The sequence below is a fragment of the Moschus berezovskii genome, chromosome 27 (genome assembly GCF_049115385.1).
Source record: "Moschus berezovskii isolate FMDL1 chromosome 27, NW_MosBer_1.0, whole genome shotgun sequence".
Lineage (NCBI taxonomy): Eukaryota > Metazoa > Chordata > Mammalia > Artiodactyla > Moschidae > Moschus > Moschus berezovskii.
Window position 1 is genome coordinate 42,130,150 of NC_142486.1, and position 26,059 is coordinate 42,156,208.

General features: G+C 59.2%; 3 protein-coding genes across 8 annotated transcripts in view; 1 reads left to right on the forward strand and 2 right to left on the reverse strand.

The window, feature by feature from the left end:
* The window catches only part of NPRL3 (NPR3 like, GATOR1 complex subunit), a 39,000-nt gene extending 19,718 nt beyond the window's left edge, over positions 1-19,282 (forward strand). Inside the window, exons 5-14 of one of the 6 annotated variants that reach the window (XM_088833256.1) lie at positions 3,244-3,397; positions 4,358-4,439; positions 10,144-10,281; positions 11,368-11,524; positions 14,987-15,093; positions 15,473-15,602; positions 16,581-16,727; positions 17,202-17,428; positions 18,026-18,214; positions 18,590-19,282. In XM_088833256.1, coding sequence (XP_088689382.1) covers positions 3,244-3,397; positions 4,358-4,439; positions 10,144-10,281; positions 11,368-11,524; positions 14,987-15,093; positions 15,473-15,602; positions 16,581-16,727; positions 17,202-17,428; positions 18,026-18,214; positions 18,590-18,755 — 1,497 coding nt within the window. In that variant the 3' untranslated portion in view covers positions 18,756-19,282. Of the gene's footprint in view, positions 1-3,243; positions 3,398-4,357; positions 4,440-10,143; positions 10,282-11,367; positions 11,525-14,986; positions 15,094-15,472; positions 15,603-16,580; positions 17,166-17,201; positions 17,429-18,021; positions 18,215-18,589 lie in introns of those variants that run through there. The other 5 variants (XM_088833257.1, XM_088833260.1, XM_088833258.1 and 2 more) reach the window with 5 other exon arrangements.
* On the reverse strand, positions 19,225-19,611 carry LOC148773713 (DNA-3-methyladenine glycosylase-like). Its single transcript, XM_088833262.1, has one exon. It carries the CDS (start codon positions 19,609-19,611, stop codon positions 19,261-19,263), a length of 351 nt encoding a protein of 116 aa, XP_088689388.1. The 3' UTR covers positions 19,225-19,260.
* Positions 19,612-19,701: 90 nt separating this feature from the next.
* Positions 19,702-22,250, reverse strand: LOC129545817 (uncharacterized). Its single transcript, XM_088833056.1, has 3 exons — positions 22,210-22,250; positions 21,640-22,109; positions 19,702-19,877 (listed from the first exon to the last, which is right to left on the reverse strand). Exons 1-3 carry the CDS (start codon positions 22,248-22,250, stop codon positions 19,702-19,704), a joined length of 687 nt encoding a protein of 228 aa, XP_088689182.1.
* Between the last annotated feature and the right edge of the window lie 3,809 nt (positions 22,251-26,059).

A 26,059-nucleotide genomic window follows, 5' to 3' on the forward strand; every position in this document is an offset into this window, starting at 1 on the left:
CTCAATAGGCATAAGAAGCACTTGTGGGTAAGGACTGGCTGGTATGGTGAATGAACTTTGAAATCTAGGAGACGTGTGTTCAGTTAAATATGGCACTCCTCCACCAGCAGATTTCACTGGAGAGTCCAGTTGTTCTTTCTGGTCGGACACATGTGAGCTGCAGGTGGCTTTAGTACAGAAGTGTCAGAGAGAGAATTGACTGTACCTTGGTGACAAGGAGCAGGCAGTGTGCTCTGTTCCCTGCGTGGTGGCGGGAGTGATTCTAGCAGGAGAGGACCTGCCACCTCAGCTGCTTTCTGAGTCTCAAAGTGTTTTTTCCACAAGGCTTTTTTGATTTCACTGAAGAGTTCAGAATCAAAATAATGCCGGAGAAAAGCTTTCTCCATTCTGAAGGGAGCTGCATTCTCAAAACTGCCCCCTGCTAATCAGTGGAGAGCTGCCAGTTAGACACAGTGGTCTGCTGGTGACTGTGGGGCTGGAGGTACCCAGAGGGGAAGCATTGCTTTCTGCTTCGTGCACTTTGGTGGCGTGTGCTCGTTCAGTGTCTTTTTATTGTTTATGTCATTATGTACTGCAGACATCCACAGAGAGAACTCAGTGATGTTGAAAACAGACCGAAACCACGACCAGTGCTGTCCCCCTGTCAACTCTGATAGCCCCTGAGGGGCGGGGGTGTGAGGAGCTGCTGCAGCCCCACCCTGGATGTTGCAGGCAGGCCCTCATCTCTGGGAGCAGCAGCATGTGATAGCCGAGTGTGTGACTCCCCTGGGTGCGGCAGTCAGGGAAAAAGGCAGATTTTAAAGTGTATGGGGATTTTTATAATAAGCAGGCTGGAGATAATCCTGCTGTCCAGTGGTCAGAGAACAATTAGGGTGGCAGTTTATACACTAGTATGTTCTGTGGCCATCGCAGGTGAGAATGGGGGTGAGGCCAGACGCTGGAGCAAGCAGGTGGGTCCCTCCCAGGTTAAAGCCGCAGGAAATGGGGCAGGAAATAGGACTTCAGAGCACAGAGGCAGTGATGTGAGCAGTGGGAGGAATTGAACATAAAGTAAAGAGTGGACGGGTCTTATTTCCTCTTTTCTGTAGTCGTATAAAAATGTACACTCTTTTTGCTTTGAAGTTTTCAGCACGCCCTGGGCTCGCAACAGTAGACTGATAACCCTTGTGCCCCTGTCTCAGGTCCCATGGCTACTGCCTCTGCCCCTGGCTCCTCTGCCCGACCATGTTGCTCGGCTGAGGAGTACAGGTCTCAGAGTGCCTGTCTGCTCACCCTACATACTTCAGGAAGCGTCTCTGAGAGTGGACAGCTGTTGTACACCATACCTGACAGAACTAACTTAAGTAGGTAGCAGCTAGTGTCTGGTTCGTGGAAATGTGTCCCAGTCATCACAGCGTTTTTTCCCGTTGGCCTGTCTAAACTGGTGTGAAAACCAGAAACCAGCCCACAGAAGCGTGGGGGGGTTGTGTGCCCAGGCCTCTAACACTTCCCTCCTTTCCATCTAGAACTGTGTCCTTTATCCCATGGATGGGTCCATGGTCAGACCCGCCTCTGTGCAGATAGTCCCTGTGTCTCCTGCAAACTGGACATCTGCTCTGAGGGCCTAACTGTGTTTGGTGGGAGTTTTCACGGGTGAGACAGTCTCACTGGCGATGCCCTGCGTGTCATGCTGCTGTGCATCATGTCTGCAGGGAAGGCGTGTTTCTCAGAGCTCCACTCGGGGCTGGCGCCTCCTTGGTGGTCACTTTCTTGGTGTACCCCATGTAGCCTGGGCTCTCCAGGCACCTGGAGCCGGGCTGGGCCGGGCCTTGCAGCTAGTCGGGACCCCTGGGCACACTCGTCCGTGTGGTCCTCCCCTAGAACTGTGAGTGAGTGGCCCTGGGCACCCGACTTGCGGCACCGTCTTGCCCCAGCCAGTAGCCATGTGCTGGGGGGTCAGGGAGTAACCATGTGCCCAGGTCACTCTTCTCCCTCTGCTTTGCTGGGAGGAGGATTTTTACACAGATTTTTCTAAAATCTAAGGCAGAACATTTTGATTTGAGGCTTGTGTATGCACTTAACCCAGACCCTCTATCCTGTGACCTTCCAGGGACCCTGAGGGGCCCTCCTGGATGTGGGGAGGGCTGCGGTCTGCAGGGGGGCCCGGCGTGGATCTAGCCCTCAGCCCCTCGCTGCACCGGTGTGCTGCCAGGGGTGAGTTCTGCTTGTGGATGTGGATCTGCTAGAAGCTAGAGTGTCTCCAGCTCCAGGTGATGAAGGTGTTTACTTTGTCTAGGTCAAGGTTTGGCCCAGGAGCCTGGCTGTGGACCTTTGCCGAGGGCCGTGCCTGCAGATAAACAGGAGGGGAGGCCAAGCAGAGGCTCTAATCAGGGCCGCCACTCTCCCCTCCTCCCACCTCCACCCGGGATGACTCAGCCTTCCTGTCGGCTCCTGGGGTGCTGAGTCACGGCGGGTGGTTATCAGCTCTGGGGGCATCTTCACAGACCTCACAGCTGCCTGCCCCACCCTTGGCCTGGGTGGGTGCGCAGGCCTGGCCTGGCTGTGGCCCCCGATAGGTGCCAGAATGTGCAGAGGGGTGTGCGGGGCTGGTCCCTGCTGGCCTGTTAGTCGGCTGTCAGGAAGAGCGCTTCCTCTGAGGACAGTGGTCCTCACTGGCACTGGGCCTAATGCTCGTGTCGCATGCTGTGCCCCTGCTGTTACCTGTGTGCATGTGTGACTGAGCTCTCACACGGCCGGTCCCGTGCAGACCAGCCCACAGCCATCCCCTGGGACCATAGACTCCGCCGGGGCTCTGCTGTCCATGGGCTCACTCTGAGCACTTGACCTGTGGGCTGATGGGTGAGGGAGGGGCCCTTGTTCTTCCTCAGACAGGAGCCTGTGACCTTGGGTCCCCCTGCATGTGGTAGTGGGGTCTGGGCCTTCCGCTGTGTCACTGGGCTGCCCCTGCCAGGCCCAGAGTGCATTCCTGAACGTCCCCCGCCTCCCTGAACATGCTGGCCTTGGTCCCTGAGTACAGGACCCCTCTCTCACTTGTTAGAAGCACCTGCGTGCCCGTCCCTCCCCACTGGGGACCCCACAGGGCTGTCTGTGCTGCCTTGTGGGCTGCAGCTCCATGCCCACCGTGGAACGTGAGCAGACTGGTGTTGCTGGGAGGGGCCCTCGAGGGGACCTGGTACGGGACACCCAGAGAGGGCTCTTCCGGGGTCTGAGGGATGCTGCGTGTCCTCCTTGGGTGCCCTGCAGGCCCACGCGGACCCGTCAGTGATCAGCTGTCTGCACACCCTCTCCCGCCGCATCGCCACCGTGCTGCAGCACGAGGAGCGCCGCTGCCAGTACCTCACACGGGAGGCCAAGCTGATCCTGGCACTGCAGGACGAGGTGTCCGCCATGGCTGACGGTGAGGGCGTTGGCGGCTTCTCCAGGCCGGGGCCCTCAGGCCCCAATTTGCAGGCTGGTGGGCCCTGTGCTGGACTGAGCATGCCCTGGGCACGCAGCAAGACCCTCGAAGGTGACAGCGAGACCCAGGCTCCCGAACTGATGCTCCGGGAGTGGCTCCCCAGCCCAAAATGTCCCCCTCCCCCCAGACCCCCTCATGATGGCTCTTCCTGAAGGCCAGGTACCACCCTGGTCCTGCTGGGCAGTCTCCCTGGGGTGGGGGGCATGCGGAAGGGCAGCGTCGGGCTGGAAGGAGGCTGCTGCTTTGCTTTCAGCAGAATTGAAGGGGAGCCCAATTGAGCTGTCAGCTGACCAGTTATTAAAAGTAGTATCTGCTGATAGATCCGCTTGAGGCTTTGGTGCACTGTCAACATTTCAGAGCTGAGAGATTCCTGCCTCTGTCACAGGCTTTGCACCTCTGTCTTCTCAGGTCAGCACCTCCATAGCAGAAGAGAAAACCAGGACTACATTTGCCAGTGAACTTGGGCTAATTTTAGCTATAAGTAAAAGTACACGTGAATGTGCCACTTGGAGGAATTTGTTTTTGATGTTTGACAGTTGTCAAAATGTATAATATATTTATTTTCCCCAGTTATGTGCTATTAATAGTAGCAATCTAGAAGTTTTGTCTTTTAAAAACATTCTTTAGTGTTTGTGACTTTTTCACTGGAATTTTTAAAAGGTCAATGTAAGTACATCTATTTTTGTCAGACGCTGTGTGAGGCCTGTACTTGCAGAGTCAGGTGGGGCCAGTGGTCAGGAAACGCAGACACTGTGTGGAGACGGTGGAGCGGCCCAGCGGGCGGCGTCCTGATGTTCGGTGCACAGTCACTTGAAGCTCTCCTGAGCCTGAACTCGCCGTCTGGCCTGTGTGAGCCCTGTGCTGTGCAGGCTCTGAGTCCCTGTGTTACAACTCTTGCAGCCAGTGACGGGCCTCAGTCCCCATTCCATCACATCCTGCCCAAGTGCAAGCTGGCCAGGGACCTCAAGGACGCTTATGACAGGTAAGTCGAGCGGCCTCCTGCCCAGGGCCTCCGCAAGGCGGAGATGGGAGGGAGGGCAGGAAGGTGCCTGGCTGGGACGGCACCTCCAGACTTGGCTCTGACTAGAAGATGGACCAGAAGAAGGCTGTGTGTGGGGCCTGGAAGGCAGGGTGGCGCTGACTGAGCGCAGCACATGCCACGTTCAGGCCCGCCTTCTTCAGGCACGGTCACTGTGGCCACCGCCCCCAAGAGGAGACTGCGGCTCAGGGTCCAGGGCCGACTGGGCCCTGCTCCCCCCACTTGCTCTAGTCGTGGGGATTTGGGGCACTGAGTGTGGGGCAGCAGGCAGTGGAGACACGGCGGGAACCCAGCTTAGCACCCGCTCTTGCATGTGGACAAGCAAGGCACTCCTCCTCTTTCTGAAGCGTGTCCGTGGGGCTTTGGCCACTGCTCCCTGGCCCTGGGTCTGCGGGACCCCAGTCCTGGGTGGGGAGTGGGGGTCAGGGGGCCGTTTGCCTGAGTGCCGCTGGCTGGCAGCTTCTGTTCTGCACCTGGCCGGCGAGCTCAGCAGAGGCCTCTCGGGGCTGGGGGGACCGGCGTGTTGCTGGACAGAGGGCGCAAGGGGCGCTCCCCCCTCACCCCCTCGCCACCAGCTCCCCTGCCGCACATCCTCCCTGCCCAGCCTCCTCCACCCAGGAGGCCGTGTTCCCTGCTGGAGGCGGGCTTGGCCTGAGAGCTGTGCCAGAGCCCCCGCGGAGATGGTGGTTTGTCCACATCCTTTCCTTTTTCCATGTAACTTTTCTTTTTCTCTGTGAATTCTCTTCTTTTGTTTTTTGGCTGCATGGTGGGACTTGTGATAGCTTAATTCCCCCATCAGGGATTGAACCCGGGCCTCCTGCAGTGAAAGCTTGGAGTCCTAACCACTGGGCTGCCAGAGAATTCCCCCTTCCTTTTTTTTAATGTTAATGTTTTTTTCTGATTTCACCAATACTATGTATTTATTATAGATACAGGAAAGTATAAAGAAAATAAAATCGTCTGTAATGCCATGCCTAGTGATAATCACTATGATGTTTTGGTAATTGTCCTTTTTTTATTTAGCTTAAGCCTTTGAAGAGATCCCCTGTCTATCAGGTCTGAAAGTCAGAGCACTGAGCTTTTCCCTTAGACCCTCGCCAGGTCCAGTCCCAGTGGCAGGATGTGTCAGGTGACTGCATGCTGTGTGCCCATCACAGGGCATGAAGCACAGGAGGGTGAGCCCGGAGCATACTGCGTGTGCGGTTGCCCTGTACCTTCTCACCTCCATGTGCAACTTAGACATCTGTCTGTTGGTAAATAAGGACTGACTTCTCTGCTGCCCAGCTGCCTGCCGCCTCCCTGGGGCTTCATGGGTTCTAGCTTTTGCTGCTGAAGGACATGTGGCTTAGCCGTGCGTGTTTTTTTGCAGGTGCCCGTGCACTGGAAAAGAGTCTGATGCTGGGAGGGATTGGGGGTAGGAGGAGATGGGGACGGCAGAGAATGAGATGGCAGGATGGCATTACCGACTCGATGGACATGAGTTTGAGTGAACTCCGGGAGTTGGTGATGGACAGGGAGGCCTGGCGTGCTGTGATTCATGGGGTCGCAAAGAGTCGGACACGACTAAGCAACTGAACTGAACTGATGCATCCCTGAGAGAAATTCTTAAGTGGAACTGCCGACTGAGTAGTCAGGTGTGTGTGTCACGGAGGTACTGCCCTCTGTGGCTGTGTCTGCCCACCTGTCAGCAGCACCTGACTTTGCCACACAGGGTCTTGTGAGCTTTTGGGTTCTGCCAACCACGGTGGGTGGCGGATGGTGTCTCAGGTCAGCCAATATGAATGCAGGTGTGCACGTTTTCACCTGGGCCCACCCCTGTTCCCTTCTCTGTGAACATGCTGCTCTGACCCCGTTTCCTCCTGAGGGCGCAGGTGCCTTTAGGTGGGAGGGAGAGCTGCATCCTTGGGGATGCATGGTGTGGCTGCTTTTTCTGTGTCTTTATTTCGATGACCTCTGGGTGTCAGAGGACATCAGAGCAGCGTCCCTTGAAACTGCACACTAGATCCAGGCCAGTGTGGGCTTACAGTAAAAAGCAATCCAGAGCCAGACTGTATGTTTCTGAGCAAACAATGAGCTGTGACTTCTTAGGCTTGAACTGTGTTGGGATGCTGAAGGGAACGGGCCCTCGAGAGTTGACGGCTGCTTTCGTGGTCTGCTGGACTGGCCGAGCCCGGAGCTGGGGCAGCCCAGCGCCCTCTAGTGGCAGCAGTTCCAAGGACAGGAGTCAGCACTCAGCAAGAGCAGCTCCCGGGTCCCCCATTCAGCCCTTTGCCTCCTTTCTGAACCCAGACGACCCCCTCCCTGTTTCTAGGCCCCACTCTTGGTCCTGGGTCCCGCCAAGTGCTTCTCCCGTAGGAATCCCAGGCCATCCGTGTCCTCCCCTGTCCCTGCCTGCTGACAGCAGCAGCTCTGACCCAGCGGGAAGGCTGTGAGGGTCTGACCTGACCCACCCTGCTCCTGCAGGGCGGGCTGCACCGAGGGGCAGGAAGGCAGGTGGTAGGGAGCATGCAGCCCTTTCTCAGTGGAGGCTCGCTGGCAGGCCGCAGGAAGGGCTTTCTCAGAGCAGAAGCAAGAGGCCTGAAGCTGAGGTCTGGTTGAGGTTCGAGGCTGGGCCGGGACTTTGCACAGGGGCATTCTGGATTGAGTGCTTTGACTGCGGTCCCATGTGTGGTGTGGCCTGGAGGCCCTGTGCACTGGGACCTCTGCGTCTGTGAGCTGCTGCTGCTGTATGACTCCGTGGAGCCCACCGCTGCTCCCCCAGCACCTGTCTCCCCCTGTAGTTTGGTGACTTCATCCACAGCATCCCCGAGGTTGGGGATGTCCCCTGGCCATCTGTGCTCAGCATGTGGATCCTGTGTTGGGGCTTGAAGAAGTGTTTGCCAAGCAGTTCCTGGCCTGCGGCGGTGCTGGGGGTCCTGGGGACTCTGTCCTGCTCGTTGCTGCCTGTCCAGAGCAGGGCTGGGCCTGCAGACTCGCCACGAATATCCTGGGAATTTCGGTCATTTCCACAAAGAGCACCTGTGTTGGAAACTTCAGTGTTGGCTTTTAGGGGCCCACCTAGTCCTCTTGGCGCATGCGCAGTGCTGTCCCTGTGTGTTGTGTTTGGGACCAGAGGGTGCAGGGCTGGCTTCAGAGGTCTCTGGTCTGGGGCAGGGAAAAGGTGACTGGGGTGAGCCCACAGGAGGACGTTAGGTTAGGGACTGAAATTTGGATGCTGAGATGTGAGGTGGGGGATGAGCTTGCATTCTGTGCCTTCTGGGATGTGCACGATAAGAGCTTGTTGAAAGGCCCGTGTGATCCCCTTGGGCCTCGGGCTCTGGGGGCGCGTCTATCTCATGTTGCAGGCGGGGCGGGGTCTCAGAGCTGCAGTCCAGTGTGTGGCATTATCCGTGTGAGGGGCCGGATAAGCCTCACACAGGCAGTGTTTTCCTCAGTGTCCCTACCAAACCGTCAGCTGCCCTGAGGATACAAGCATGAGCTGCTCAGGACCCTTTTCGGGCCCAGCTTCTACTCTGCTAGTGCTCAGTCGCTCAGTCCTGTCCAACTCTTTGCAACCCCATCGACTGGGACCCCATGATGCTGCACAGGCCTGGGCATTTTGTCTGCCTGGTACCAGATTTGGCACCTCTGCTGATCCCCGTGAGGCCCCAGGCCGCAGCTGCCCTGCCCCTCCTCCACGTCCGTCTCCTCAGCAGCCTCTGTGGCTTGTGTTCCTGTCGCTCGCTTACAGTGCCTGTGTCTTTCCTGGCGTGGCTGAGTGGGGGCCCCACACGCAGGCTGTGCTTGTGCACCAGGAGCCTGAACCAGGGCCTGGGCCGCCTCCTGTGCCCGGGGCTCCTCCAGGAGCCCACTTGGCTACATTTGAAGAGTCTCGGTGTTTACTGTGACTCTGGCGTTCCAGCAGCTACCTTGTGCCACGTCCTAGAGGGGAGCTCAGAGATAGGAAGACCTTGGTTCTGAGTCCACTGCCTTTCTGAGCAGGTGTGACGTGACAAGCCACAGCTTGTGGCCTACCTGCAGCTGGGGGCCTGAGACCCTCTCTCATCCCTCAAGGGGGATGGCTGGGGACGGGGAAGCCCTGGGAGAGGGCCCGGCCCTCCAGGTGCCCCGGCGGCAGCACAGGAGAGGGAATGACGCTGGGGCTGGCAGGAGTCCTGGGGGCAGCTGAGGGCACAGGCGTGCTCCGTGTGCTTCCTGAGGTTCCTCTCCCTGGTGCCCATTCCCTGCTGGAGACAATAAGGACTCATTTTTACATTTGAAACTGCTGCTTGTGGATTCTGCACAGCTCTTTGGACAGGGCTGTGGGGGGGATTGTAAGAAAAGCCTGTGGATGCGGGGCGGGGGCTGCGGGCCACCTCTAGCACCCAGATCCCTGAGTCTGTGCCCGAGAGCCCTGAGGCCTGAGTGCCAGCAGCGTGGGCTGGAGCGTGGCGGGCAGGGTGCCGGGCAGGGACACAGGCCCCACACCCTCCTCTGCTCGAGCAGTTGCTCCTTCTGTGCCTGGCACCCGGGCCAGGTCAGGGCCTCAGCTTCATTCCTGAGAGACGGAGGCCTAGATGGTCTCATTCTCAGGCCTTGTCTTCCCTCCAGGCGGGAAGTGCTTTGTGTCCCCACCCGTTGCTGGCCGTGTGGTGAGTACCGCACCTTGTGAATTCTGGTCGGGAAACAGCACTGACCACAGACAGGGAGGGCCTGCTGCTGTTTCGTGCACAGGACAGTTGGGAACTCAGCGCCGCCCGCAGGGCCAGGTCCAGACTTGGGGCTTACCCCACTGAGAAGGTGGCCTTGAGTTGAGATCTGTAGTCAGGGAGGAGCCCTGGCGCCCCTGAGGGAGAGCGTGTGGCCAGGGCAAGTCCACGAACCTGAGAGCAGCAGGGAGGCCTGTTCAGCTGGACTCTACGGTGGGAGGACACAGGGTCGGCAAGAGTGGGTGGGTCCACAGGGGTCTGGCACTTGGGGGTCTTGGCTGGGACTGCTGAGGTGGGCCCCCCGGGGGTCTGCATAGGGAGGGTGGATGGAGGGGGCCCGAGTGGAGCAGGTGTGCACTCTGTCCCTGCGTGGAGCAGGTAGATTGACAGGCAGTCTGAGGTGGGACTGAGAAACAAGAGTCAGACACAGAGTCACCGTGTTTGGCCTGAGCAAGGTCGGGGAGACGAGGGGCACCAAAGGCCCGAGCGGGGGCTGGCGTGACTGCTGGCTGTGGAGCGCCTGCAGGGCTGCGCCATCGGCAGGGGCGGGCTCCTCCCTCGGGACGTCTGGGGGCCAGCACAGCCACCCTTCCCTCCTGCTCCCCCTTCTTCTCCCGCTCGCCTCTCCCTTTTGGTGACGGCCCTGCCCTGCCCAGCTGCCCAGCATGTGCAGAGGAAGCCCTGGGACGCCCGGGTGCATTGAGCCTCCAGGGCAGAGATCGGAGAGGCTTCCCTGGTCCCTTGCCTCTGGTTGGATTCCAAGGCTGGCCAGAAAGGCAACTTTTGTGTGGTTCCTAATATATCATTTTCTTCTCTTCACCCTACTAAGATACGGGGTAGGATGCTTTCTTCTCTGGGAGGCCTCCATGCAGTGTACTTGTGGGCTGGGCAGAGGCGCCCTCAGGTGGGTGTGCAAGGTGTGGTTGCGTGTGCGAGGCTGGGGGCCCCTCTCTCTGCAGCTTGTGCACGTCTGGGGTGGTGCGGCTTCACGTCAACAGCTGGCTGGAGGTGAGCTTCTGCCTGCCCCACAAGATCCACTACGCGGCCAGCAGCCTCATCCCGCCGGAGGCCATCGAGCGCAGCCTGAAGGCCATCCGGTGAGTGCCAGCCCCTCGCCTGCCGGCCCTTCTCTTGTGTCTACCTGAGGTGTACCAAGCACTCGGGTCCTTTTCCTGCCACAGGAACTGGGAGGTAGGGCTCTTCTCTTTGTAAACACGTTTTTGTGTCCAGTTTTGTCCGGGAGTGACCACCACCCCCAGCTCACCCTCAGGGCCTCTCCGCACCACCTGGCCTAGCAGGGCTTTGCACTGAAGCCCCAGCCTGGGGCCTGGGTAGGGCTGTGGGCCGCGCCTCACAGCCAGCAGCGGGCCTGACCCTCAGAGGGCTGCGTCTTCATGGTGTTACTCCCAGGGTCTCTGCTTGAATCAGAACTTGTGGGAAAGCCATTCAGATTTCCTCCTGCAAGAAAAGCACAGAGCCCAGTCTTCTGCCTTCCCCTTCCCCACCAAATTCTCTGCCTCCTTAAATGTCTTATAACCAGAAAAAGAGCTCTGGGCACGGAGCAGCAGAGGTCTCCATGACAGAAAGCAGAGCACTGTCTTCCTCTGTCACCCAGGTCCCCGTGCTGTCTGTGCCTTTCTTCCTGGGCTTCCTTCCCAGCCTGTGTCTAGGTAGTTCTGTTCAGTCTGAGGTGGGGATTTCACTTTTCCCATGTGTTGTGTGCTGTGCTTAGTTGCTCAGTCGTGTCCGACTCCCTGCGACCCCATGGACTGTCGCTCGCCAGGCTCCCCTGTCCATGGGATTCTCCAGGCAAGAATACTGGAGTGGGTTGCCATGCCCTTCTCTAGCGGATCTTTATAACCCAGGGATCGAACCCAGGTCTCCCGCATTGCAGATGGATTCTTTACTATCTGAGCCACAGGGAAGCCCTGTTTGGGACTGTTCCTTGGGAAGGGTTGACTCATTTTTCAGTCAGCCAGTGTTTGTGAGCGGTCCCAGAGGTGGGATGGAGCCGGGTCGTCGGGGCTCCCGCACTTCTTTCTGCTGCAGCAGTGGTCCTCGCAGGTTTCAAGGCCTCAGGGTGCAACCCCGTCTTCCAGTTCCTCCCACAGCCTCTCCTTTTCAGGTGCCCAGACCAAGAGCCCAAGGCTGCTCGTCCCGCTGACCATGTCTCTGCCCCACAGCCCGTACCACGCCCTGCTGCTGCTCAGCGATGAGAAGTCCCTGCTGGGTGAGCTCCCGCTTGACTGCTCTCCGGCCCTGGTGCGCGTGATCAAGACCACGTCCGCTGTGAAGAACCTGCAGCAGCTGGCCCAGGACGCAGACCTGGCCTTGCTGCAGGTACCTCTGGGGGCCTGGGGAGATACCCTAGGTGGGCAGGATGGGCAGTCGGAGGGTGGGGCTGGACGTGTCACAGGAGGCACCTCAAGCTGCCTCCCAAGGGCCGTAGTCCAGTCGAGGGCCGCTGCATGGCCTGCCACAGTGATGGATCTGGAGTCAGACCGGCCTCTGGGCTGGGGACCTGAGTTCCTCCCGCGTGTCTGTGTCATGGTGGGGGTGCTGGGCTGTGGCAGAGAGGAGTGAGGCCTTCATGGTGCCAGGTGACCAGACTCAGCCCCTGTGGGAGCCGTGCAGAGCAGGACCACACCCCATGGCATGTGGTCCTGTGTTCTGTACGAGGTGCCATCTCCCTACTGAGTCACGTGCTCGGGGGCTGCCCTTTCTGATCAGATGGCGGCCCCTCCTGTTTGGCTGTAGATGTGGTGGAACAGTGGGCAGGGCTGAGGGTGAGGAAAAGCACAGGAAGAAGTTGGAGGCTGTGGCAGGGGGGCCTCAAGCCACAGCCTGAGGGGGACCCTGGGTCTGGAATGGGGCAGCACATGGCCGCCAGGGGGCAGCAGAGCCCGGGCCAGGGCCCACAGCTCCTGCAGAAGCTGGGACAGAGCTTTCTCAGGGCCCCTTGAGGCGCCCCCAGGGGGCCCGCAGCCTTTGCTCTAAGTCAGGACCAACTGTTTGGGACCCCGCGGACGGCACCACGCCTCTGTCCTCCACTGTCTCCCAGAGTTTGCTCAGATTTGTGGCCATCAAGTCAATGATGCCATCCAACCGTCTCATCCTCTGTCATCCCCTTCTCCTTTTGCCTTCAGTTTTTCCAAGCATCAGCGTCTTTTCCAATGAGTTGGCTCTTCGCATTGGTTGGCCAAAGTATTGGAGCTTCAGCATCAGTCCTTCCAATGAACATTCAGGGTTGATCTCCTTTAGGATTGACTGGTTGGATCTCCTTGCAGTTCAAGGGACTCTCGAGAGTCTTCTCCAGCACCACAGTTCAAAAGCATCAATTCTTTGGTGCTCAGCCTTTATGGCCCAACTCTGACATCTGCATATGACCACTGGAAAAACCATAACTTTGACTATATGGACCTTTGTTGGCAAAGTGATGCCTCTGCTTTCTAATACGCTGTCTAGGTGTGTCATAGCTTTCCTTCCAAGGAGCAAGCGTCTTTTAATTTCTGGCTGCAGTCATCGTCCAGAGTGATTTTCTAGCCTGGGAAAATCTGTACTTTTCCCACATTTTCCCCATCTGTTTGCTATGAAGTGATAGGACTGGATGCCATGATCTTAGTTATTTTTAATGTTGAGTTTTAAGCCAGCTTTTTCCAGTTTCCTCTTTTATCCTTATCAAGAGGCTCTTTAGTTCCTCTTGGCTTTATTAGGGTGGTATTATCTGCATAGCTCAGGTTATTGATTTTTCTCCCACAATCTTGATTCCATCTTGTCCTTCATCCAGCCTGGCATTTTGCATGATGTACTCTAGACATAAATAAATAAGCAGGGTGAAAACATACAGCCTTGACCTATTCCTTTCCCAGTTTTGAACCAGTCCCTTGTTCCATGTCTGACTCTAACTGTTGCTTCTTGACCTACATACAGGTTTCTCAGGAGGCAGATAAGGTGGTCTGGTATTCCCATCTCTCTAAGAATTTTCCATGGAGATGGGCACGTTAGCACAGTAGGGGCGCTTGTTCACCAGGCCCGAATCTCAGGCCACTTTTCCCTCAAAGCAGCCTTTTGGGGTTCTGTTGTCTAGAGTCCTCCCCCCATCTTACCCCATGACTTTTGTCCACCCCGTTTGTGTGTGCTCATTGGCCTGTGCCTGGTGTCTCCGGTGGGGTCCTGGACTGCCTTCCTAGCACCCAGGAGACACAAACTTCGGAGGCGCTGGCCGCGGTGTGTGCACCGCGCGTGGCGTCCTGCCCGGTGCTGCTGAGGGCAGATGCCCGTGCGTGTGCGGCTCTGAGGGGCCGTCTCTGCCCCCGTGGCTGCCCGACAGGGGCCTGTGTGGACACGCCTCCCTCTTGCCGCAGCTGCCCCGCACAGAGCTCTGATGGTGTCGCCTCTGTCTCTCCCTGGCCGTGGCCTTGCCATGGGGCCCCTTGCCGTCTGCTTCCTCGTCCTTCTACACTGAACCCGGTGTAGATCGGGGTTTGCTGCTAGTGTGGTCGCGCAGGGCCCGGCCCTGGGGTGGACCTTGCCGGCCGCTGGCACTGCTCCTTCCTTCAGCAAGCGGCCCAGCGGAGGCCCCACAGGGGAGGCTCGCGAGCTCGGCTGGAGCCCCTGCATGGATGTCAGGGAATGTCAGCCTCAGGTGTGAGTGTCATCAGGTGATTTGAAGGATTTTGTCATGCTGAAACTAATATATTCTTATAAAAGTTCAAATATTACACAAATTATAGACACAGAGTAAGTGCCCACAATCCCATATCTCAGCAGTAACCACAGCAGATTCCTCCAACTCTTTTATATACATGTTATCACATAATCTTTGAATAACAAAATTAGGATTATACTTACATTACTTGTAATGAATGAACAGTGCCCTCGTAGACCTCCGCATCCTAATGTGAGTGGGACCTTCCTTATGTGGGACTTTGCAGATGGAATTAAGACTCTTGAGATGGGGCGATAATCCTGGATGATCTGGGTAGGCCCTCGTGAAAGGGAGGCAGGTGGAGAGGCTTTGACTCCAGAAGAGGAGGTGGGAGGTGACCTGCAGAAGAGGTGACCGTGGAGGCCAAGGTGGGAGACGTGGTCTCACCTCACCTCACGCCACGAACAACAGCTTATATCTTGGAGGCAAAGATCAGTGTACCTGCCGACAGCCTGACTCCAGCCCAGTGCTCCCAATTTCAGACTTCTAGCCTCGAGCGGGCACTCTGGCTGCAGGGAGAGTGGATGTGGACCCGCTGGGTGAGGTTGGTGGCAGAGACGGAGGGAAGTGAGCCTGTTTCTTTTAGAGCCATTGTCCCTGGGACTTGGGGTGAGAGGGAGGGTCAGCAGTGGGACTGAAACGTCCTTTGTGTTTGAGCTGGGGCCACTGGAGGCCCTGTTTGTTGAGACGAGGTTGGGGTGTTTTGGTGCTGTGCCCACAGGCACTTGGCTGTGGTGGTCGGGGTGAGCACTGCCCAGTGCCGTGGTCTCACCCTGGCCCTCCCGCCCGGCACTGTGGTCTGTCTGTGGGCCATCCTGATGTCGTGAGAGCCCAGGGCAGCGGAACAGAGGGAGGCTCTCCAGGGCCGAGGGAGGGGTGGGGTGGGTGCGGCAGCCCCTCGTCCGCTGTCCTGATGCTCGCTGCCGGTGGGCCAGGGGCTGGCCCCTGCCAGGATGGGCAGCCACGACCCTCGCACAGCGGAGTCAGCCTCGTCCTGGTTGCCCAAGGCGTCCGTGTCGGTTCCAACCGGGGCAGCTCAGGGACTGGTGACGGGTGGGCCGGCCTCCCCTCACTGTCCCCGCCCCTGCCTGCAGGTGTTCCAGCTGGCGGCCCACCTGGTGTACTGGGGCAAGGCCATCGTCATCTACCCGCTGTGTGAGAACAACGTCTACATGCTGGCTCCCAACGCCAGCGTGTGTCTGTGAGTCCCCCTGGCTGCCGGGGCCCCCAGCTGGTGCTGCCAGCTCAGCCAGGCCGCGTCCCAGTTCTGGCCTGGTCCCGCCCCTCCAGCGCCACCCAGGCCCGCGCAGCCTCTGGGAAAGGTCTGCACCTGCCCACGCCTGCCGGCCAGTGGGCCCTGCACAGGGCTCCTGCTGGGAGGTCAGGAGCCTCGGTCCTGACACGGAGGCTCACAGGGGCTGTGGTGTGGGGAAGGCATCTGGGCGCTGTCCTCGCTGCACCCTTCCGGCCCCCTCCCCGCACTGCATCTCCTCCTGCCCAGTGCGGGCTCGAGGCGAGGACGCAGATGCCTGACCGAGGGGAGACCTCTCGAACTCAGGGATCCTCACCCTCATCCCCAGGTATTCCCCGCTCGCCGAGCAGTTCTCACGCCAGTTTCCATCTCACGACCTGCCGTCTGTCCTTGCCAAGTTCTCCTTGCCTGTCTCCTTGTCAGAATTCAGGAACCCCCTGGCCCCTCCTGTGCAGGAGGTGAGTCTTGGGAGCTGGGGGAGCCCAGGGACCAGCCACCGGGCTTCGGTCCCCAATTGATCCCAGGCCCACAGTGGTGCTGTGCCCGAAGCCTGGGTTGGGGGCGGTGCTCGCTGTGTAGGTGGTACCCGCCCTGCCAGAGGCCGGCTGCCTAGCCAGGCTGCCTGCCGACACCTGGGTAATGCCAGTCCCTCTGCACACGGAGCCCCGTCTGCTCGTGGCAGGCAGTTCTCAGGGTTAGGGCAGAGCTAAGAGGTCAGTTGGCAGGAGATCGTGACCACTCCTGGGACGACAGAGCCACCCGGTGCCCCTTCTGGACCTGGGGGTCCTAGAATTGGGAACACAGAGGGTTTTGTTTTGCTCAGCCTGGACCCTGCCTTCCCACTCCCTCTCCTGCCTACCAGGGTCCCAGTAGCCACGGGGTCTGTGGGTGTAAGTCTGAGCTCACAGACCCTGAGAATTTTCACGTTTGGGTCCTGGACAGGATGGGCCTGGGTCTGGGTAAGGGTGGAGAGGGGCTGGCGGGTGTGGGCGGGGCGTGGTGGCCACCAGGGAGGGGCGAGGCATGGGGAACAAGCCGGTGAGTTGTGTTACAGAAGGACTGACTGAGTGTGACCTGGGTCCCAGAGCCAGGCCTTGCCCCTCCCCCACTCCAGGCTGAGCCCTGGGCCCCAGGGGAGCGCCAGGTGGGACAGACGTTGGAGATGGGCTGGTGTTTTCAAGGCTTTGTCTTCAAAGTGAAGCGTTTGCTGTAACAAGTGCCGGGGCTGGTAGACAAAGCCAGTCCTTAGAAGCAGCACTTTCCTCCTCAAGTTGTGAACGCAGAGAAGGGACCATGTCAGTCACCATTTAGTCCTCCCAGGGATGGGGTGTGGTCTGCTCCAACCCCAGGCTGGAGGTTGGTCTGTTGGTCCCTTCACTTAGATGCCAAGCGTGAGTGTTCTAAATGCTGTCGTTCGCGGCACCTTTGGTTTCCAGGAACAGTGCCAGGTTGTGCCAGCTGAATGGAAGACACACTGTGTGTGTGCACCCTCCCCCTCCCCAGTGCAGACTTCCCAGTGGTCCAGATGGCCGGTGGCTTTTCTTGGCCTGAGGGGAGCTGGTTCTGATTCTGCTGGGTCCCGGGTGAGGCCGCCTGCCTCCCTATCTCCTGCTTCAGGCCCTGAATGTGTGCAGGTGCTGACGAGGTCTCTTGAAGTATTTTACAGTCCTTTTCTGTTTTCATTGCTGTGACTGGGTCACACATGCTCACTGTACACCCGTGTGTCCGTGCCTGCCCACCCCTCCCAGCAGGGAACCCCAGGGACAGGAAGGTGGCCTGTGGGTCTGAGGCTGTGGACGCCCCCGCACGGGGGTCCCTGTCCCCGGCAGGCTTTCCGGTCGACCCAGGGGAGGACTTTCTACTCTCAGGGTGCCGGCCACTGGTGGGGTCCCCACAGAGCTCACGGGCTGGGAGAGGCAGCACAGCAGGGCTGCCACGTCACAGGTCCTGTCAGCTCTGGGTAGAAAGGTGTGTGGGCAGCCGGGCACGTAGCAGAGTGAGGGCGACCGAGGCCCTGCCGGGTGCCCCCTGTGACCTCTGGTGCCCCCCGCCTGCAGACGCAGCTCATCCAGATGGTGGTGTGGATGTTGCAGCGCCGGCTCCTGGTGCAGCTGCACACCTATGTCTGCCTGATGGCCTCACCCAGCGAGGACGAGCCCCGCCCCCGCGAGGACGACGCACCCCTGGCCACCAGGGTGGGCGGCCGCAGCCTCAGCACGCCCAATGCTCTCAGCTTTGGCTCCCCAAGTAGGACTTCCTGCCCCGGGCGTCTGTCTGGTGGGGGGTGAGCGCCTGGGCGCCCTTGGGAGAGGCGGGCGGCTGGGAGGCCTGACTCGGGCACCTGCGAGTGACCACGGCACCGTCACAGGGCCGCACTCGAACCCCTGCTCACACCGCCCTCTGGGCAGCCGTGTCCCCGCATGGACGTCACTCGCCCCTCTGGGCAGCCCTGCTTCGGGGGACAGGAGGTCCTCCCCTGCTTCCCTGAGGACAGGGCTCTGCCTTGCTGAGTTGGAGCAGCCTGGCCCAGCCTGGGGTTGGAGCAGACCACACTGCATCCCTGGAGGACCGCTGACACCTGCAGCCCCAGGGCCTGTGTGGAGATGGTGACTGACACGGTCCCTGCTCTGCAGAGCCATTCGGCCACAGTGTCCCCCTACGGCAGCAGCTCTGAGCCCAGGGCCCCGGCCTGGGGATGCGGGCTGGCGCCGCCTCAGGCTCAGTGCTGCCCCCAGCCTGCCCAGGGCCCCATTAGTGGGAGGGGCTGGATGACCTTGGGGTTTGGGGCAGCTCCCCAAGGGTGTGGCAGCAAGCTCCCAGGTGGGCACGGGTGACCACGGGGCCGGGGCTGCCACCCTGACTGGTGCCGGTTCTCAGCCAGCAGTGACGACATGACCCTGACCAGCCCCAGCATGGACAACTCCAGCGCTGAGCTGCTCCCCAGCGGGGACTCACCGCTGAATAGGAGGATGACGGAGAGCCTGCTGGCCAGCCTGTCCGAGCACGAGCGGGCTGCCATCCTCAGCGTGCCTGCGGCCCAGAACCCTGAGGACCTCCGCATGTTTGCCAGGTGGGGTGGGGCCCCGTGTGCAGAGACGGGCAGCGGGCCTCGGTGCAGACCTCAGGACTGGCGCCTGCGTGTGGGGCATCCCTGGAGCTCCTTCCGGTGCTGCTTGGCACGCCGTCCTCGTAGGGCTGGGCAGCGATCGTCCTCGGCCGCTTGGCCTGGGGTCGGGGTGGGGCCTGAGGTCTGCACATCGTGGGTGACAGACCCGGGGGCACTGGGCACATGGTGTTCTGGGGGCATCAGGTGGTCAGGGACCACGTCCAGGCAAGACTCCCTCAGCTGCAGTGGCACGCAGGGCAGAAGTCCGCCCCCTCCTCCACCGCGGGGCGTGGGAGCGGCCCGGCGGGCTGTCCTCACGCCCGTCCCCGGCCCTGGCAGGCTCCTGCACTACTTCCGCGGCCGCCACCACCTGGAGGAGATCATGTACAACGAGAACACACGGCGCTCCCAGCTGCTGGCGCTTGTGGACAAGTTCCGCAGCGTCCTGGTGGTGACCGCCCACGAGGACCCCGTTATCGCTGTCTTCCAGGCCCTGCTCACGTGACCTGGGCAGGGGCGCTGCCTCTCACCCCCGGCTCCCTCCCCCTGCAGGGCCTTGCTTTCCTCATCTTCGTCTTCAGGACAGCCTCAGGGGCCCTGGGCTGCGAAGGTGAGGCTCGAGGTAGGGGCGCGACCAGCACGCGGGCCTCTTGAAGGCTGCATGCCTCTCACGCGATTCTGCCCTGTCTGGCCCCACACTGCCTGCCTGCGGGCACCTCCCCAGCCCCACCCTCCTGTGTGGCCTCCCAGAGGCTGTGGCCAAGCAGTCCCCTCCGTGGCCACCGGAGGCACCAGGACCTGGCTCAGGACATCCTGTGGGGAGCTGCTCTCTCTGCTTCCCCTGGGGGTGTGTCTGCCGTGGTGCTCCCAACTCCGGGTGGCCTCAGGCCTGAGAAAGTGGGCACGGTGGCCTTGGGTCCTCCCGGAGCAGAGCTGGCTGCCAGGGGGCTCTGGCCAAGGTGCAGGGGACACTCTTCTAGAAACACAGCATTTATTTTGTTTGTAAACAATTAAAAGTCCTCGTGGGAACAGGCCCTGGCTCCAGCCTGTGTGTCCCGCTCCGCCGCCCTGTCCACCACGCTGACCCAGGGGCTGCCCTGCACGTAGAAGCGCAGGGGCTTCTGGGCCCACTCACCAGCGTGGCCTATGCCCACACGGGCTGCGGCCACCACGGCCGGCTCACTGGGCTCTGGGGGGCCCTGCTCCAGCCACACAGACTCGTCCCCAGCCAGTTCGCGCTGGTCGAAGCTCCTGTTGATGGCCAGGGCCTGGCACAGCTTGGAGGGGCCGTTGCAGAGCTCACGGTCTTTGAGGGCTCGTCCCGCAGCAACTTTGCGGAAGGTGTGGCGAAGCTGCCGCATGGCCTCCAGGTCCCCCAGGGGCTCCAGTGCTTGGAGCAGGACACACGCCCCGTCCCTTGTGGGAGATGGAGCTTCCAGGCTGTGGTCCTCCTACCCAAGGCCTGACCAGAGCAGCCGGAGACACCTGTGCTCACTCTCTGCCCAGACCCTTTGCCTGCACCCGTCCTGCTCACCCGTGCCTCCTGCGGGCACCTCTGGCCGCCTGCCCACCAGCTGGGGAGGCACGGAGCTCCCTGGATTCCTCTGGTTTGCGTGACTGGCACGAACTGTAAGGTCGGTAGGCAATGGAAGCCCCAGAGACTGCCCCCCCATGGGCATCTGCCCCTGGGAGCAGCCCCCAGTGTATACAGGGTGCAGGTGAGCCCCACCCAGTGACCCCGTGGGGAGAGGTGCCAACATAGCCCCCACCTCGGGTCCCCCCCTACCGAGTCTAGGCCACTGAGGGATCCGACACCCAGGGCCTGGGATTCCCCAGAGAAAACATGCCTGTCCAGAACCCTTGATCCCCAGCTGAGCACAGGGGTTGCTCTAGGCCTGGGATCTGTCCCGCCTGCTGGGATCTGAGGGGCTCAGCCTGACACGTGACCAGGCCAGTCCCTCCCGGGCCTTAGCCACACAGGGCTTCCCATCAGCACCCAGGAGCTGGCCTTCTGCACAGCCCGCAAGCCTTAACAAGCCACTTTTCAAAGCACTTCAGGATGGTCTGAGGGCGCCCAAGCCTGGGCTCATCCCTCTGTGATTCCTGGGCCCTCCCTCTCCAGCTGCACGGCTCCCTCTGGTTCCACCAAGCGCGCTGGGTGCCGCCTGCAAACAGGTCAGGGGAGCAGCTCATCCCTCCTCTCCGAGGATGTGTGTGAGTGCAGCCCCAGCTCTTCCCACGGGGCCTCCCCATCCTCGCCCCCACCCCCACCCCCCGCCCGCAGCAGGCCCTGCAGGCACAGACCAGCCCAGCTGCCCCTCCCTCCCTCCCGGATGATGCTTGGCCCTGGCTGTCTGCACCCCACAGTTTTCTGTTCCCCTGACCGGGACATTCCTGGGCATCCTGGTCCCAGGACCAGAAAGGAACACACAACGTCTCTCATCTGCCCGGTCCAACTGTACCCCCGAAAACGCCTTCCCTTCCTCACCAGCCACAGCCCCTTGTCCAAGTGCAGTCTCCCCTCACATGAGGGGTTGGTTCTAATGCCAAAGAACAGCTTGGCGACTGGAAGGTTCTCCGGGAGGTAACAGGCCCCTGGGGCGGTCCCTGTCACTCAGCTTCACACAGCTGCCTTCTGCGGGGCGGGGTGCAGGGCCAGGCAGGGCTCCCTGCGTCCTCCAGCCTGCGGCCTGCGCTCAGTATCTGCAGCTGTCCACTCTGGGCAGTCACCACTCACACGTCACTGGAGTTCTCCAGTGTGACCGACAGCCCTGATGTCCCCAAGTCTTCATCTTGGGACGGAGGCTCAGCAGACAGACGCTGGGACTGGCTGGCCAGACCCACTGCTGGGCGCTTCCTTCCCAGCACAGACCCACCAGAAAACAGGTGCCTACCCACAAAGGACCTGGTGGGTCCCCCAACGAGGGGGAGCTCTAGACCAGCCTCTCTCCATCTGGCACTGCTGACCCTGGGGCCACGATTCTCTGTGGACTCGGCCGTCCTGTGCGTCATGAACGGTGCACACCCTCCCTGACCTCTACGCACGGCAAGCCAGGAGCACCCCAGGGCTCTGACGGCCGAGAACATCCAGACGTTGCCTCATGTTCCCCACGGTGGCAGGGTCATCCCTGCTGAGACCCTGTGACTGCCCACCGGTAGGCTCCTGCCTGAGCCCAGCGCACCCCAAATCGATCTCACCCTTGTTTCCCCATAGTTGGCCCCTCCGAGCCACTCAGGGCCTCCTGCACCCTCCCGCTCTGGGTTTAGGTCGGCCTCTGTTCCATGGGCCCCCGGTGCCTCTGAGCCACTGGCAGTGCAGCCAGGGTGACGCCGCAGCCTCGCTCCCAAGGTGCCCCTGGCTCAGACACCTGCGCCCTGGTCCTCCTCACCTTGGCTGGAGACGTTCATGCAGAAGTAAATGCCGTAGATGAGATACACGTAGAGGGTCCCGGGCTTCATGAACATGCCACGGTTGCGGGGGGTCTGCCGGCCGCCCCTTGAATGGGCAGCTTCATCCTCTGGCCCCAGGTATGCCTCAGTCTCCACGATGCGGCCGCGGAGCTCTGTGCCGTCATCCAGTCGTCGGACCAAGATCTGCTCCGGGGAGGAAGAAGGGGGCTCGTTCCCCGCTGACGGCCCGCGGCCTGCCTGCCCCTCCCCAGCTTGGGATGTCCCGGGACGTCCGCATACAGCCGGTCGGCTGTGGGCCCTGCTCAGCGAGTGTCCTGTCCACAGGGCGCAGCCAGCCTGGGCCAGCCAGGGCCGGGGTGTGCTCAGCACCAGCGAGTCCACGCGCCTCCTCTCACGGGGGCCCTGCCCTCCCCGCCCAGTGCCTCCTGACTTGATGCTTAGCCTGGGGCTGAGCAGTGTGAAGGGCACAGGGCCCTGCCCGGGATTCCAGGGCCCGTGGAGCTCTCCACCCAGACCAACTGCAAAGGGCTGTCGTGCTCAGTGCCCACCCCGCCAGCTCTGAAAGCAGCAGGACCAGCAGCTGCCCCATGGTGCCCAAGCCTGGCCCCCAGCCCCGGGGTGGCAAGCTCCTTGAACTGGGGGTCAGCAAAGGCAGTGGGCCGGGGAGGCACGTCTGGAGCTGGCTGCCTTGGACAACACCCTGGGTCCCGCAGGGGACAGAGGCTGGCTGAGCACAGGGCAGGGGCAGCTGTCAGAGGCTGTGCCCTGGGGCCAGCAGGACACCAAGGTGAGCAGCCTCAGGGGAGCCAGGACCCTGGGGAGTGCTGGGCACGCCAGAGCCGATCCCGCCCCGCCCGGAGCCCCTGTGCCGACGCATGCGCCGTGCGGCACCGTGGCACGGCCCTGGGGATGGCTGGCAGGCATGCCCGGTGTCTGCAGCCCCAGGTGCGACTCAACCAGGGTTCACGGTGGAGTCTCAGGGACAGCCACCTCCCCAGAACGTACCTAGCACGTGCCTTGTCCTTAGGCCAGAGCAATCGATCGGATGGCTAGGCCACTGCCCCTTAGCCCAGGGAGCCTGCTGTGTCTGGCCAGGGTCAGGAAACAGCCTGATGGTTTCCGTGCTGCTGTAGTGGGCACGCCCCACTGTGTGCTGTGGAGCCCTGAGGTTTGTGGAGAGCCACAGGCGGGACCAGGCAGGACCCCGAGTGTATCTTTCGTTTCCAGAGAGTGGAGGTGTGTGGACAGAAGTAAGGCACAGGCACCCTCTGCTCTGACCAAGGATAAAAATACCAGCGTGAATCCACTTCCTGGAGCCGGCCCTGGGGAGCCCCAGGCCAGTATATTTATAGCAGCATGGGTGTGGCTCCTGAAGCTCACGTGGACCTGAGCCCCACAGAACTGGACGGCTGGGCACAGTGTTCACTTGACTCACACGCTTGGTCCCGCTCTTGCCTGAGTGAGACGCCACTTTTAGAGGCTGGTGGTTGTAGGTGGGCCCTGCCTGCCCCTCAGGACGACCTGAGCCAGGTGCCTATGCACAGTGAGGCTCAGGAAACACTAATGTCCACCTATTCTGGGGAGACGACCCTTGGCAACTGCACACTGAGACCCCATGAGCCCCGATGAGGGATCGCGGATCCCCATTCACCTGTGAAGGAGGCGGGGAAGGTGGCCTGGGACTTGATGAGGGAGCTGCCGGAGGGAGGAGCTGAGTGACACAAATATCCAAACGGCGGCTGGCTGGGCCCCGCAGCAGCCGGGCCATGGACGGCCCTGACAGCTCGGCCGAGGCGGGGGCTGCGGGGGCTCGGGGCGCGCTCGCTCCGCTGTCGCTGCGGTACCGTTTCCATGGGATGGAATTCACTGCTTTAAAGCGGACGCTCCAGGGACACTCAGTGCGTCTGTCTTCTGTGCGGCTGTCCCCTCTGTCTAGTTTTCACTCCGAAGGGAAACCCCCTAAGCGCCCACTCCCTGCTCTACCCTCCCTGCTACCTCTGGCCCCCACGAGTCCACTTTCTGTCTTATGATCTACCTCCTGTGGATGTTTCATACAGATGGCGCTGTGTAATACACGGCCTTTAGTGTTCTTTTTTTCCCTCTTACTGCCGTGGTTCTGTTTGCCCACATTGTAGTGGACTTGATGAGTATGCACGCTTGTCCTTAGACAGATGTTTGGGTTATTTCCGCCTTTTCACTGTTGGGAACTGTGCTGCTATGAAAGTTACTGTATAAGTTTTTGTTTGAATACCTGTTTTCAATTCTTTGTGGGTATTCGAGGTTTAGACTTGCTAGATTGTGTGTTAACTCTATGTTCCTCTTTTTGAAGAATTGCCACTGTTCTCCCCAGTGGCTGCAACATTACTTTCTCGCTGGCAGTGTGCTGTGGCTCCCTGTTCTGCAGACTTTTTCCAACTCTTGTTAGTGTCCTCTGTTTTTCTTTTTTTTCCTTTTGTGAATTACGTTGTTTTGATAACAGCCATTCTAATGGCTGTGAAGTGGTACCACATTGTGGTTTTTCTTTGTGTGTCCTTGACAGCTAATGATGCTGAGCAGCTTTTCATGCTATTTGTGTGTCTTATTTGGAGAAAAGTCTGCTTGAGTCCTTCGCCCATTTTAAATTTGGGTTGTTTATCCCTTTGTAGCTGAGCTGTAAGAGCTCTCTGTATATTCTGGATGCTTATCAGACTTGTGATTAGCAAATATTTTTTTCTATTCTGTAGGTTGTTTTTTACTTTCTTGAGAGTATCCTTTGAAGCACAAAAGCTTTAAGAATTTGTGAAGTGCAGTTTATTTATGTTTTATCTTACTGCCTGTGCTTTTGTTGTCATACCCAAGAAGTCATTGCTAAACCCGGTGCCAGTAAACACGTGAAAAGATGTTCGGCATCACTAGCCATCAGGGAAGTGGAAAAACCAGTGAGAGGGAATCCCCTGGTGAGCTTATGGCTCGGACTTTGTGCTTTCACTGCCGAAGGCCCAGTTTCAATCCCTGGTGGGGGAACTAAGATCCTGCAAGCCTCACGGCTCAACCCACACAAACAAAACAGAAATAACCCACAGCAAGATACCACTTCGCATCTATTAGAATGGCTACTATAAAAGGAGAGGAAAGAGGAAACTACTGCTGGCAAGGATGTGCAGAAATTGGAACCCTGAAGAACTGCCGTGCAGCATGTGGGATCTTCCTGGCGCAGGGATGAGATCTGTGTGCCCTGTGCTGGGAGGTGGATTCCCCACCATCAGACCACCAGGGAAGCCCCTGTGATTCGTCTTTTTATTGTCTTAACAGGGTCTTTCATGAGGTAGACATTTTACATTTTAATAGACAGCATCACATTTTTTTCTTTCATGGACTAGTGTTTGGTGTTTTATTGAAAAACTGATACCGAACCCAAGATTATACAGATTTTATTCTACGATGGTTATGATTTTGCATTTGAAAGATTAATGTTTACAGACCATTCTGAGTGAATTTTTGTGTGCGTTAGAGTATTTGGATCTACGTTCATTTCCTCATGTGGTTTCCAGTTGCTTCCTGGCCATTTGTGGACACACTTTCTTCCTCTGTTACACACTTCCTTTCTCTGTTACGCTGTCCGTTTGACTGGTCACTTGACTGGATTCACATGGGTCTATTTTTGTGCTTTCTGTCCTGTTTTATGTCTCCCTCTGCTTTCCGACATCACACTTCATTTCTATCGCTTTACCATAAGTTTTGGGGTTTGAATGAGGGGTTTCGGTAACTTTGCTGTTTAGTTTTCTGTCATCTCCTTTAGGTTTTGAACCAATTTGTCAAATATGTTTGGGAGGAATTTGAGATTCTGTTGAATCTACAGAAAGAATGATCCTCTTAACAACGCTGAGTGCATTGCTCGTGAACAAGGAAGAGCTCTGTATTTTATGGTTTGTGCTCACCTGAGTTTCACGGTTTTCTGCACGCGTGCATATGTATATTTTGTAAGCTTTATACTTCAGGGTTTTAATTTTTGCGGTGCTATTGGAACTTTTTCAGATTCCAGGTTGTCCCGTGCATTACTGCTGATATTGCCATAGTCCCTCTGGACTGCTGTCACAGACCACCGCAGATGGCGGCCCATCCCGTGAACAGGAGTAATTTATGTCTCGTTGCTCTGGAGGCTGACAGTCTGGGTTGGGGCACCAGCCTGGCAGGGTGAGGGCTCTCTTTTGGTGGCAGACTTCTCCTTGTGTCTCATGTGGAGAAGAGGGGCTGGGTCTGAGACAGACCCCTTCATAAGGGCACGAGCCCCACTCCTGGCGACCCCGCCCTCGTGACCTGTCGCCTGCCAAGGGCAGCCCTGCCCACTGCCATTAGAATCCCTGTGTGTGGCCCTGGGGGCACGCAAGCACTCAGACACAGCACTCTTGAAACAGGGAG